This window comes from Natator depressus, chromosome 6 (genome assembly GCF_965152275.1).
Source record: "Natator depressus isolate rNatDep1 chromosome 6, rNatDep2.hap1, whole genome shotgun sequence".
Taxonomy (NCBI): domain Eukaryota; kingdom Metazoa; phylum Chordata; order Testudines; family Cheloniidae; genus Natator; species Natator depressus.
Window position 1 is genome coordinate 115889799 of NC_134239.1, and position 13883 is coordinate 115903681.

Below are 13883 nucleotides of genomic sequence, written 5' to 3' on the forward strand. Positions count from 1 at the left end.
GCATAGCTACATCTCTTATGGGTAGGGATTTTTCACCCCGAGAGATGCAGCTATGCCACTGTAAGTTCCCAGTGTAGTTCAGCCCTGTGTCAGAGTTCTCACTACAGGCAGCCAGAACTGGGGCAGGGCAGACATTGTCCTCTCTGGTCCCATGGAACTTAACAGAAAAAGTGACCAGAACCAGAAGATGCAGAACTCTCCCTCTCCTATTGATCTACGCTACCAGGGAGCAAATTGGGGGCCAGAGCTGCAAATGAAATATGGGACCTCCGTAAGGATAGGCTTGGGGTCACTTTACTGTGGTGGGGAAAATCCCACCCCCAATCCACCTCAACAGGACAACACGGGCATCTCCACAAGAGAATTCTTGCAGAGATTCCCCATTAAGTCACCTCGTATGGTTAAAAGCTGCAGGAAAAGATAATGTGGGCCATATTTACTATTCTATAAAAGACTGGGATTTGTCTGTAACAAAGGACACGTTTTTCTCAAGAAAACTAATTGAATTTTAAAAATTGGAAGAGACATTTTAAAAACAAAAAGAACTCCGCCACTTTATGTATCATTCACCCTACAAAAGTTATTCATAATACAGGAGGGTGGATAGTAGGGTTGGGAAATATTAAACAAAACATTGCATCATTCGCAAAAGCTTTCATTTACAACAAAAAGGATTACTGACTAAATGAAATATCCCTTGATTAAAGCAAATTAATATTCCACCTGGAAAATACTATGCAAGCCTCTTTGTTTTGGAATGACCTCTGGGCCAAGTACAGATCACAGACTAACCAGTAAGTCAATCAAAAACCAAGTCTCACTCTTCCAAAGCTCTCTCTCGGGAACTCTAGCTAAACAGTTAAAAAGCTCTGTTTCCATTCAACCCAATATGTAGGGGTGGAAAAGCTTTTCAAAACATTAAAGAGAAACAAGTGAGGTCTGTTACCATTCCAAGAAGCAAATTAAGGTCTAAATTCTGAGATTGTCAAGCACCTGCAACTTCCATTAAAGTCAGTGGTGCTGGCTGTGCTCAGCACCCCTCAGCGTTTGGCTCTAATGATAGGATAAACAGTTTTACCAGAATTCGCTGCTTTGGAACTTTCAAAACCATGACTGCCTTTTTGTATATTTGTTATGTTATGTCTTTATAGCTTACAGCAATAGTATAAATACATTTTAGAGGGCTATTATAATACATGTTCCTGCAAGCAGTTCATCTGAATGCTGCTGAAGTACCAGGTTTAAATAATAACTGGCAAGCCACTTTTCCTTTACAAATATTAGTATGGAGAAGGAATAATGTTAAAAAAATATTAATAAAGGGCCACAATCGCTGTATTGAAGGTTTGCATATCCAGTGAGAAAAGAAATTAAAACACTGAAAAATGGAACAATGAATCAAAGTGATCTGGGATAATCTTACCCATTTTGATAAATTCATCCAGGAGCTAAAAAGAATAGTTTTAGTTTGGATTATTTCAAGTAGCATAGATTTGTTTGCTAAATTGTTACTTAAAAACTGCATCATACTACGTGAATCTAAAAGTTACTCTAATTAATTAACTAAATAATAAAGGAAAATTAAATGCATGGTATTCCAAAGAGAACAACAACTTTATTTTATCTGTTTCTGACTGGAATCTAGTCTGCTATAACTCACATTGTACCATTAGATCTGGCCTGAATTTTCCTAAAAGGTCATCCCATAGCCTGGCTGATGACATATTTGTACATAAATGACAAGTATATTATAGAAGAGGTAAGCTAATAAGTAGGCCATAAAACACACACACACTCTCTTCCATCAACTTAAACCTAACATGGCCAAAACTGAATTCTTCCTTTCCTCCCAAACTGACCCCATTCCCACAATGCTATAACTGCTGACAACACCAACATCCACCCTGCCACCCAGACCCATAATTTGGTCCAGATTCCATCTCCCCTGACCATCACATCCAGGCTTTGTTCAAATCTTTGTTTCTTCCTCCTAATACTTCTAAGACACCACCTTCCTTGTGAAGGGGATGTTCCACTCACATGCTGGGAAAGGCTTAATATGAGGCCAATTAACCAGCCTGCAAAGTCTGGCGGGTGGGGCAGGCCTAATTAGAAATAAAGCCCAGGGCTTGTTTCCATAAAAAGCTGAGCGAACCCATTTGAGGAAAGGAGATCTAGAGGAGAGGAGGTAGAGAGTTCCCATTCTCTGGGAAGCAGTATGAAAGAAGACTGAGAAGGATAGTACAGCAGAGTTGACAGGCTACTGCTCAGGTAAGCTGCAAGCCTAAGTGGAGCCAGGGGCCCTGATGCGCTGTAGCCTGCCTGTACCCCTGAGTAAGGGAAGGAGGATTCCAGTCCCTGGGCTATGGGATTGATTGAGGCACAGAAGCCTCTACTTAGGTAGGAAGACGGTATATAGTAAGCAGAGGCATACCTATGATGAGATGGTCGCTCACTGAACCTATCCGGAATGAAGGCTTGGTTAGTATCCATTTCTGTAAATGACTCTGTGGGACAGAACTCTGCAAAGGGATCTGTCTGGAAAGCCAGGACACTCCTATGGCCGGAGTAGGCCAAAGGACAGTGAGGGAAACTGAGGCAAAGGTTGCTGCAACACCACAGCCAGCCAGGAAGAGGAGTGTTGGGGTGACAACTTTGCCACCCCCTCACATCTCAAACATTGTAACTTGCTCCCATCTAGTCTATCTAGCCCTCCCACAATCCCTCCACTTCTATATATGAAATTCAAGCTTCTCGGCCTGACCTTCTGAACCATTAACAGCTTTTCTACTTCCTATATATCCGTTCTATCCTCTCACCTCCTGCCCTCTCCGCACCACTAATGACACTAGCCTCATCTGCCCACTTGTCCACAGTCTTCAGCCAAGATATTCCATAATGACTAGAGATTTTGGGTGCCCAACTTCAAGATGGGTGTCCAACAATTTATTTAAAAAAAAAAATAATAATTTAAAAATACCCCTTTACGGTGTCTGAAGTTGGGTAGACAAAAATTGAGGTACCCAGTCATCCCTCATTTTGAAAAACTTGCCTGGGTGCTTTCTTCCATGCTGTTCCTTATCAATAGAATGTCCTCCAAATTAATCCTGAATAAATCTCTTCTTCTATGACTATACAAAATTGGCAATCTGACAATGGAAAGATTAAATACAATCTGAAACCAACAATCTGTCAAGGGGGGGAAAAAAATCTAAAATGGTATATAAATGTTGCATGTTTTGATGGTACCCCTCTTCCCTCAGCCATCACACTTTGCCTGTCTGTGTGGGACTGTGTATTTTTCGCCCCGAGTGTGTATCTTTACTTTGTTTTAGTACATTGCCCTCTCCTGCTCCCTTCATCTGCTTCTTGGTCCTCCTAGAGTAAAGCTTTTGGGGGCATGGCTGCCTCTTATTATGCGTTTATACAGTGCCAGACACAGTGTGCGCCTGATCTAAAGTGGGACCACAAATATGACAGATCAAGAATAATCTACACCACCCTTAAATGGACGTAATCTCAGAATTGGCAATATATGTATTTATGCCTTTCCAAGCTCCATTACAAACTTTCAAATGTTCAAGTTTCAAAACAAAAGGTTAGATACGGGCCTAGGGCGGGCGGAGGGATGGTTAATTTTATGTCCGGTACCAGACTTTATTCTCAACTGCAAGTTGCTGTTTTTGAAACAAAAGAAGCTAATGACTCGGCAAAAGGCAGACATTTTATACCCCAGAACCTGAACTCATTCTTTCAAAGCTGACCGTTCAGATCTGTAGAGCTTTTCAGTACTGTTGAACTCTTAGTATCACTTTAGTTACTGAATGAATGTTTACATAACAGATTTAAAAAACACCACATGGATTAATGAGTCATATGGCCACACACACTACCACCTCTGAGGATCCAGATGTCATGGTAACCACAAGAGGAAAGAAAGAAAGAGAGAGAGAGAGAGAGAAGCTTGTGACATTCAAGTAAAAAGACTGAGTTTGTCTGTAGGGGCTTATTCACCTTAGTGTTTTATAGTGGACTAACACATTGGAAGTTATCTTAATTTAAAGAAAAAAAGGAGAGATAATTTAGGTATTTGTGAAGTGTCAATTACTGCAGTATATTTTGCATACGTACAAATGGAAACACTTTCAAGACGGGTTTCAGAGTAACAGCCGTGTTAGTCTGTATTCGCAAAAAGAAAAGGAGTACTTGTGGCACCTTAGAGACTAACCAATTTATTTGAGCATGAGCTTTCGTGAGCTACAGCTCACTTCATCGGATGCATCGGATGAAGTGAGCTGTAGCTCACGAAAGCTTATGCTCAAATAAATTGGTTAGTCTCTAAGGTGCCACAAGTACTCCTTTTCTTTTTACTTTCAAGACGGATGTTTTAAACTTAGCTAATTTTTGTTTTGTTTTCAAGTGCACTCATCAACAGTTACACAGACAGCTACAGCACTCAGCACTACAACATACTTGCTTGCTTATCACAACCATACTATTAACAATATTTTGTACTTTTTAAGATACCGCACTACGATCAAGAAAAAAGTCAGCGTCATTAGGTAGTTTCACTTCACAACTGTAAAATATCACTTTTTCAAATGTCAGAAGGCTGAGACAACACTTGCAACATTTTAATGAATGCTGGCTTTAAAGTGATAGTACTGAGTCAAATTGGGACCCAAAGTTTAAGGTTTTTTAATATGAAATTTTTAACATACCTAAGTGTAACAGGATGTTTAACTTTCTGAAAGTGGAATTTTATTAACATCACAGGAACAGCGATTTTTCAAGTTTTCGAACACCTGATGTGTTTTACCTACAGATCCAAAAAAATAACAACGTTCGTTTTGCTCAAAAGCGAAAGGATACGAGGCGTTCCTTCTGTCCTACACACCAAGTAGAGACATGCAGCGATTACATGGGTCATCTTTCTCCCACGGGTTAAGTGCTTGCTCACCGCCATCTTGAAAAAGTTAAAGGCAGTATCAAGACAATGCTGGTTGAGTTGTAACTGGTTTCCCAAGTGATGAATCTGACGTTTCCCTAAGAAAAGAGAGAAAACTCTTAAAACAATTTTGTTATTAATCCACTTCTTAACAAAGGATCAAACTTCAGAAAAACTTTGCTTAGCAATTCAAATTACTTGGCATTTTGTTGCAGAAGAAAGTCTTTCTTTTAATAAAACAAAGAAAGACTAAGGCGGCATATAATACAGTAAGTTATTTTCAACGATAGAACAATTTCTTAGATCATGTAGCTCCATGGAGAGTATGCCCTACATTTTCAAATGTGACCACTATTTTTGGGCACTCCATTTGAGACATTAGACTGATTTTCAGAGGGGGCCCAGCATCCCACTGAAGTCAACCAGCGTTTTGGTACTCAGCACGCCCGGGGGGGGGGGGGCGGAATCAGGGCCTAGGTCTCAATTTGTGCAGAACTGAGGCAACCACATTAGTAAACATCAAAAACGTAGGTCCATCCTTCTTCGTTTGGATGAGATAGCATCCAAAGTGTGCTAGACACTTTTCCAAACAGAGGAAGATTTGTCCCAAAGAGCTGGAATCTGGCACTTGATCAGCTTTAGAGATGAAGTTCTAAAAAAAAAATCTTATTGTGGTACACAACTTTAATTGCAAAAAAATTATACATTTTGTGGCAAATCACCCAAAACTGATGAAATATGTGGTTCCCTTAACAACACACCAAAGCCATAAGGAAAGGAGCTTATGTCAAAGCTTATTCATGGTTGTCACTGATCGGAGGAAGGAAGTTCTGCCCTAACATATTCAGAGAACAGGCTTCATTTAAGGTTTAGCTGCCAAACTACGTTGATTCAGGAAAACAAATGTACATCTCTTCTAAGGTGAAGGCACTTAAGATGAGTCATGATAGGAAGTGGCACAGCTGCTAAGACAGACATGAAAAGCAAGGTCCAGCCCTCTCTCAAAGCTCTAGCTATGGGAAACCATGCTAAGAAGGGAATGTGAGGCTGACCTGGTGGAAAAGATGGGAAAAGTCATGACAAAAAGCATTGGGTTCACTAACATAATCAATGGGTCAGACAGTAACACAAAAAACCACACTTTAGTTCAGTACACCAGACAGATGTTTCCACTACATGTTCTTACAGGAAACATGCATCCATTAATTTCACAGAGATGTTGCAAACTTATAAGCATATTTTATGAGGTGAGTGCAAAATTTGCCACAGGGCTTATCCACAGTTTTTTCAATTAAGGCAATACAACAGTGACAACATAATTGTCACAAAACTAACATATCTGTAATTCTTTACTTTGTGGCACCTACTAATCAGGCCCTTCCTACATAAGCACCACTAACCATATGTTAAGGGAGGTGCATAGTATCTGAAAAACCTTTAAGTCAACAAGAAAATTCTGACTTGGCTCCTGTAAAGACACTCACTGAAATCTAACTATGGTTCAGCGTAACTCATCCCAAGCAGAAAGTTGCACATAAACAGAGAAAAACAGAACTATGTCAACTTCACCTCTGCACCAATAGGAGTTATGTGCACTCATCAGCCCATAACTGCTTTGGGCAATTATGCCTCACCCCATTTCTGTATTAGACAGGAAGCAAAACAGGTTTCATCTCCAAAGTTTTTTCAGGTATGTATTATATAAGCTATTGGGGGCTGATCCAAAGCCAACTGAAGTTAATAGGAGTTTTTCCAAGAATTTCAGGTCCTTGGTAGCCAAAATATTTCAAATAAAGTCTTCTCCCAAAATTAATTTACTGGCTTACATCTCCTCTCTTCCCCTTCATTGTGTTTTCTCCATAGCCTGCACCCTTCCAGCAAAACGTCCTCTATTTGTACCAGAGACTTCTCATTCCTCCTTGTTTCCATCTTGCCCTTTTATTCAGGGATCTGCTTTAAACTCCTCCCATTCTACAAGCCCATCATATCAACAACCTTGCTTGTGTCTAAGAATTGTATACGACTCCCTCTGAAAAACACTGATGCCTGAAGAAGTCCCAAGAGACAATTACTTAGGTGCTCCTTTTCCCCAGGAGCTGAGTGCAATGACTCTACGGAGCTCCACACCCAGGTTGATACTGGGGCAATTAGGAAATAAAAAAATAAATATTGGAGAACCAACTAAATTGTCAAATAATAATATTGTTAATTAAGGAAATGCAGCAACTGTACAAGAGTGTGTTTGGAGTGTGCACAAGACGCTCACTGATCTGGAAAAACAACCCATTTGGGAAAGATGATCTTTTACTAAGCACTCTATTCAATAATCTTTGAGGGTCTAGTGGAAGATTTAATTCTATGTACTAGCATTTCTTCAGCTTGCTTTTGCACATTTTGTTGGCAGTGCACAACACAGAAAAGTAAGATGCTAGAGCAAGAATACTGTAGCACTGCAATCCACCATCAAAAGGACCAATTTCACTCAATGTAGGAAACCTAGAACAAGGAGGAGAATCTTGGAGAGTGTCTACAACGCTTTATGCTGGAGATGTCCTTGTTCCCACCTATAGCACTGGAGGTGGAAGTGTTCTTCTGTTTACATTGTGACCAAGCTCTCAAAGATGTGTATTAACATTTTGCAATCAGTTTCCTATTTCATTATAGGAAACGAGAGAAGTCATCTTCAATGGAAAACAAAACACCATAAACCCACAAAAGTAGTAAATTCCATTTTCCCCAGTAAACCTAGTATGAGGCTGATATAATTTAAAGCAGTTTGGGAACATGAGTGTTTCTGGTTGGATTTATCAATAGCGAAAAGTTCACTGTTACCACCAAGTAGGTAAAAACTTTCAGACTCTCCATCTAACTTGCTCTTCATTTCAAAGAGGTGGCTTGACTTTTCTTGGCCTCACTATTTACATGCAAGGACTCTGCCACCTTATGCAATAAGTTAGTTCACCCTTGCCCTTTAATGCCACTTCTTTGGACAGTATTTCCCAAAATACTAACTGCCAAATCCAACAGCTTTAATGGTAGGAAAGTAAATTAAAATCACATAGAAATTGTGCCCATTCTCTACCCAGGTCTTTAATCATAACAATCACACTGATCAATGCAGATCTTTCTTTCGCTTTCTGTTCAGGTTGTGCCCTGTAGCGATGTGATGACTCACCGGTGCGCACCTCCAGCTGGTTGTCTTGGAATTACCTCTTTTCCAGCTTTCAGAGTGCCCTCTTCAGGCTGGTGGCTTGCCTGCCACTGACATCCATGTGCCTCCCGGACCCCGGTGCCCTTTACCCTGGGGTTCTGCCCCAGAAGTACTCCCATACTGCGAGTCTCCCCTCCCATAGGAACCCCCAGCCCTCCAAACCCACCTTGCCTCAGTGGCTACTGCCAGTCATCATCCAGCCCCCTTTCCCTGGGGCGGACTGCAATCTGTAATGGCCACTCATCACTGGCAAGGGGTTAGGACCAGCTGCCTCTGCCTGTTCCCAGGCTGCCCCTCTGCAGCCCCAGTACCTTTCTGGGCCTTTACCAAGGCCTGCAGCCTGGGGTTTTACCAGGCTGGAGCTCCCCAGCTCTCTTTGCCCTTCCCTGGCACTGCTCCGCTCTGCTCTAGGTACCTTGCTCCCAGGCAGCTAGCCCTTCCCACTCCAGGGCTAGAGTGACACTCCTCCAGCTTCTGGCCCACAGCCCTCTTATAAGGGCCAGCTGGGCCCTGATTAAGCCAGTCACACCAGTGGTCAGCTTCCCCCAGCTGTTCCTAATCCCTTTCACTGCTGCAGCCCTCTCCAGGGCTGCTTTTAACCCCTTCAGGGCCAGAGCGGGGTAACCACCCCACTACATGCCCATTTTAAACTTCAGTTTCAGTTAAGATGGGGCACAATAGTTGGCAATTAGGCTTCTAGCTTCTTATAAAGGGAACACAAAGTATCTTGTATTCCTTTTAGCTCCTTCCTATACGCCAAGACTGAAGCATCTTCACTTAAAAGATATCAAGAACAAACCTTACCTAGTAAATCTTCTTGTTGCCCTAACACACCAATGCAGACTAATGTGTTTTGCCTATCTTCCATTCCATTCTGCCTACCTCACCCGTCTGATAACTTCCAGGGCTGAAATATGTAACTCTGAATTTGATTTGTTACCAATACTATAGCAATTTAACTTTTCACTTTTGAAGGGCAGGTGCCTGTAACCACCTAACTAGGGCATGAGAAAAGAATCTGCTGTAACAAATTTTCTATCCCATGCCCTTGTTGCCACAAGCACAAACAAATGAAATATGAGTAGCAATTCTTCAGTGGATAAATATATATGGAGGGGAAGACTTGAAAACACATCCAATGAAGCCAAAATAAATACCTTCCAGACCAACAATAAACTAAAATTCAGTATTTAATACCACAGTAAATAACTGAATGGAGAAAGGAGGATAAATACACTACCTCCTTGAGGACTCGCTGCCTGAAGGCTGAGTACAAGGCATAAACTGGCTATACTGCTTTGTAAAAATATGCAGATGTCTCCTGGCTGTTCTCCTTACTCAAAGATGTTGCTACAGCTCTAGTGGAGTGGGTTACAATTTTATAAGGACAATTTACTCAATTCCTTGTAGGACTGGTAAATGCAAAATTTAAACCCCGTAAGCAGGCCTATGAAGGAGGTTACAAAAAGTTTGAGCTTGATTCAAAGTTGAAGCAGGAGCTAGTGGATTCAAAGAGGGGGCAGAGATGGTCTGAATGATAGGCAAAGATGCTAATGGCATCATTTTCTATGGACTGGAGGTAGAAAATATGGATGTCAAGAAGGCCTTGAGAGGAGTAATTAAAGCAGATGATGAGAGGAGGACCTGGCACAAGAATTTTCAGCATTAGAAGAAAAGAACAGTTTGTAGAAATGATGCAGAGAAATGGCAGGACTTACGACACTGTCTGGGTATGTGGGGCAAGGAAGGGGGAGGAGTCAAAGACAACTCCCAGGGTATGAATTTGAGTGCTGGAGAGGAAGGTGGTTGATGGTGAGGGTAGAAAAGCAGTTTGGTTTTGGTCACATTAAGATTTAATAGAACTTGTTAGCTCCATTTTTTTTTAAATGTTTATTTTTTCCTCACCTCTGTCTGAATAAATTAATGAAGGAAGAGAAAGAGGACACTGAAGGAGAGGAAGAGAAAAGAAAAAACTGAGTGGTGCATAGTGTGTGGACTGTAAGGAAAAGAGGGAGGATGTTGGATGATATGATCAATAAGCAGATGGAAAAGAACATCCGGAGTTCAAATAGTAAAAAGCAGGCTAACACTGACATCAAAGTGCTGCAAAGGGAGAGAGTGAGACCCATCCCTGGGCCTCTTCCTGCTCCACTGCTGCAGTTCCCAGCCCTTGGTGGGGAAATCCCTGCTACTTCCCACATCTTGATGAGCTGCTGATGCTGTTTACTCAAACTAAGCTGTGTTAATCAGAATTTGTAAACTCAACTGTAAAAGGTTAATTGATTACTCTGTAATCCAAACTAATTTAGGTTGTTCATGATTAATTTTGAAAGCACATTTTTAATAGAAGTTGTGTTATCTGATATTTTTTCACCCAAGAAGATTCTACTGCTGAGATAAAATAAATACATGTTTAATCCTTAAACAGCTGAAAGGCTGTCTTGCTAGTGAGAAGTGTGAACACACATTTATCTTTAATGAAAGGTATTCCTTAGCTATCTGGCATTAAAGGATTAGAAAGAAAAAAATCACTCCAAGCACTTCAAGACAGAGCTATTGATCATAACAGTGCATTGTTCTTCACTCCTATCAAAGCTTATTTATGCTTGGTTTTAATCTCTCTATTTTGTTTGGACAGTGTTTTTACATCAGATCACATTTATATTCACATTTTAAAATGGCATAATTATTCTTAGTGATTTATACAATGCATGTCTACCATTTATAAGTCAGTTGTTACCCTTCCCACAACAGATGGCACGTTACTGCTGATCTGCACACTTACTCCATCACCCATCTACGTACATCACTTCTAGATTGTTCTAGGCAGAGGAGGAGATTTGCTTATGACTAGTGATCTGACAGTTTTAGAAAAGATTGCTTTTTCCCTATGATTTTAAAAGATATTTTTCAGCCATGCCAAAAATGTCAGAACTTGCTCTACAGAAGTTATAAACCACATTGCATTTAACAAAAAATAAATTTCATAAATCAGCAAACTGAAGAAAATTCAAAGTTACAGCTCATTGTCCATAGATAATTTTCCCAGGCAAATGCCATCAACTTCTGCAGAATCTGAACTTCTGTTTCATTTTAAACACTAAAAGCTACGTTTCTATGTTATGTAAAACCTTTCAATATAAACAGAGTACAAATTGATGCAGTGGCGTCGGTCTGCTAGCAGTCAGCTCCAGTGACTGTGCAGATGGTGAGAGGTTTTCTAAACTGCAGCAGAGTGAAAACTAACAAGAGCCTTGTCAGCTTTCAACGTTCTTGAGAATCCTGTGGGCAACAGTGAAACTGAAAAGAATCCTGTTAATTACATTCTGCAGCAGTCTGGGAGACCAGGAACAGTAGCAGAGGAGCCAGGCATTGGAGTTATGCAATGAGGAACTACAAACTTATGCTGGAGAAAGGATAGAGCAACAAAAATATTCCCCACTGCAGCAGCTATATAGCTGAGACAGAAATAGATATAACGCTCCATATCTCAGCAGCCACGAGCCTAGAGGAAAAGGAGTAACAGATACTCCTCCAATCAAGTCACAGAAACCATGGGTCTTCAGATTTATCAGATGCCTACTAGATGGAGGCTGATATGAAAGATAAAGAAGCCTCTGAGAGGTCCAGGGGAAAACACCCTGGCACATAAGAATGACCATACTGGATCAGACCAGTGGTCCAGTATCTTGTCTCTGACAGTGGACAGTGCTTCAGAGAGAATGAACAGAACAGGGCATCTAGCCCAGTATCCTGTCTTCTGGCAGTGACAAGTGCCAAACACTTCAGAGTGAATGAACAGATCAAGGCAATTATCAAGTGATCCATCCCATCATCCAGCCCCAGCTTCTGGCAGTCAGAGGTTTAGGGATGCCCAGAGCATAGGGTTGCATCCCTAACCATCTTGGTTAATATCCACTGATGTGCCTATCCTCCATTAACTGATCTAATTCTTTTTGAATGAGAGTCAACAATGTGATGCACTTGCAAAAAAGGTTAATATTCTGGGATGTATTAACAGGAGTGTCATACACAAGACACAGGAGGTAACCGTCCCACTCTACTCAGCACAGGTGAGGCTTGAGCTGGAGTACTGTGTCCAATTCTAGGTGCCACACTTTAAGAAAGATGTGGACGGTGCCACACTTTAAGAAAGATGTGGACAAATTGGAGGGAGTCCAGAGAAAAGCAACAAAAATAATAAAACGTTTAGAAAACCTGACCTGCTAGGAAAGGTTAAAAAAGTAGGCATGTTTAAGTCTTAAGAAAAGAAGACTGAGGGGGAATCTGATAGTCTTCAAATATGTTAAGGGCTGTTATAAAGAGGACGTTATCCTCCATGTCCACTGAAGGTAGGACAAGTAGTAGTGAGCTTAATCTGCAGCAAGGGTGATCTATGTTAGATATTAGGAAAAGCTTTCTAACAATAGCAAAGCTCCGGAATAGGCTTCCAAGAGAGGTTGTGGAATCCCAATCATTGGAGGTTCTTAAGTACAATTTAGACAAACACCTGTTAGGGATGGGTCTAAGTTTACTTGGTCCTGCTTCACTGCAGGGGGCTGGACTTAATGACTGAAAGGCTCCTTCCAGACCTACATTTCTATGATTCTATGGTGGGTGAGGAGGCAGAAAACATGATGGGGGGTGGGAGGGGGGCTATGATGAGAAAAGAATAGAGTTACTGAAAACTACACAAGAGATAAACATTAGCTACAATGGAAAGATAAAGAAAGAAAAGTGAAGGGAAGCCAGGAAGGAAAAGGAGGTATAACAAAAGTAAGATGTCTAAAGTTTAATACAGATTTAGAACATTTTATATATAAAAGATGATTGACAGCAGTGCCCAACTGTTCTATTCCTTCACACAAAAGAGGGCTGGTGGCACAAAACTTGGTCCTGAGGATAGTAGGGGTCAGGTAATTTTTCTTGAAGTCCTAATTAAACTCTATCCTTAATTTATCACCTTCCAACTGGTGTGGCAGAGCTCCAACCTTGTCCCCATGGGTCCCACGCTTCCAGGCGGTTTATGCTAGCTTCAGAGGCTCACTGCAAGCCTCCACATAGCCCCTCTCTCTCTAGGGCCAGGAATACAGTTTATTGAGCCCTGTTCATCATAAGCCAGCAAGGAGGTTGGTGAGAGAACTCCCACAATTTCTGTTGCTCCTACAGCCTCATAACAAAACAGTTTAGCCTCCTGTCCTGACAGGGGCCTGTTTTCCCCTCCCAGGAGGTGTTTCTGTAGTGGTGGGTTGCGTGGGAACCCGGGCCCGCCCACTACTCTGAGTTCTGGCCCAGGGACCCTAATGGTAACAGCTGTTGGCAGCCAACCTTTTACTGCCAGAGTTGCTACATTTCCCTGGGCCACTTCTCTCCTGCTTATCCCTTCTTCACCCTTACCAATGACTTGAGGGTGTCTTTATTAACCAGCCCTTCAACTGCATTTCCTCTCCTCTGGCTCTCCTCTGCCTGACTGGAATGAGCCCTCTTACAGTATCAGAGGGGGCTTAATTACAGTCAGGTGGTCACATTAGCTTAATGGCCTCACCTGACTCTTTGCAGGTTAATTGGAGTCAGGTATTCTCATTAGCCTGGAGCAGCCCCCGCTCTGGTGAGTCAGGGAACAGAAAACTGTTAATCCAGTGGCCAGTATATCTGCCTTCTGCTACTCTGCTGTACCCAGCTGGCCTGGGTCTATCACACTGGATATTGCAGTTACAGATGTTA

At 41.6% G+C, this 13883-nt stretch overlaps 1 protein-coding gene across 3 annotated transcripts in view; it reads right to left on the reverse strand.

Moving 5' to 3' along the window:
• BRF1 (BRF1 general transcription factor IIIB subunit) overlaps positions 1 to 13883 on the reverse strand; it is a 227545-nt gene that overhangs the window by 164902 nt on the left and 48760 nt on the right. For all 3 annotated transcript variants that reach the window (XM_074956371.1, XM_074956369.1, XM_074956372.1), the window contains one exon: positions 4873 to 5046. In XM_074956371.1, the coding sequence (XP_074812472.1) occupies positions 4873 to 4966 (94 nt within the window). In that variant the 5' untranslated portion in view covers positions 4967 to 5046. The remainder of the gene's footprint in view (positions 1 to 4872; positions 5047 to 13883) is intronic.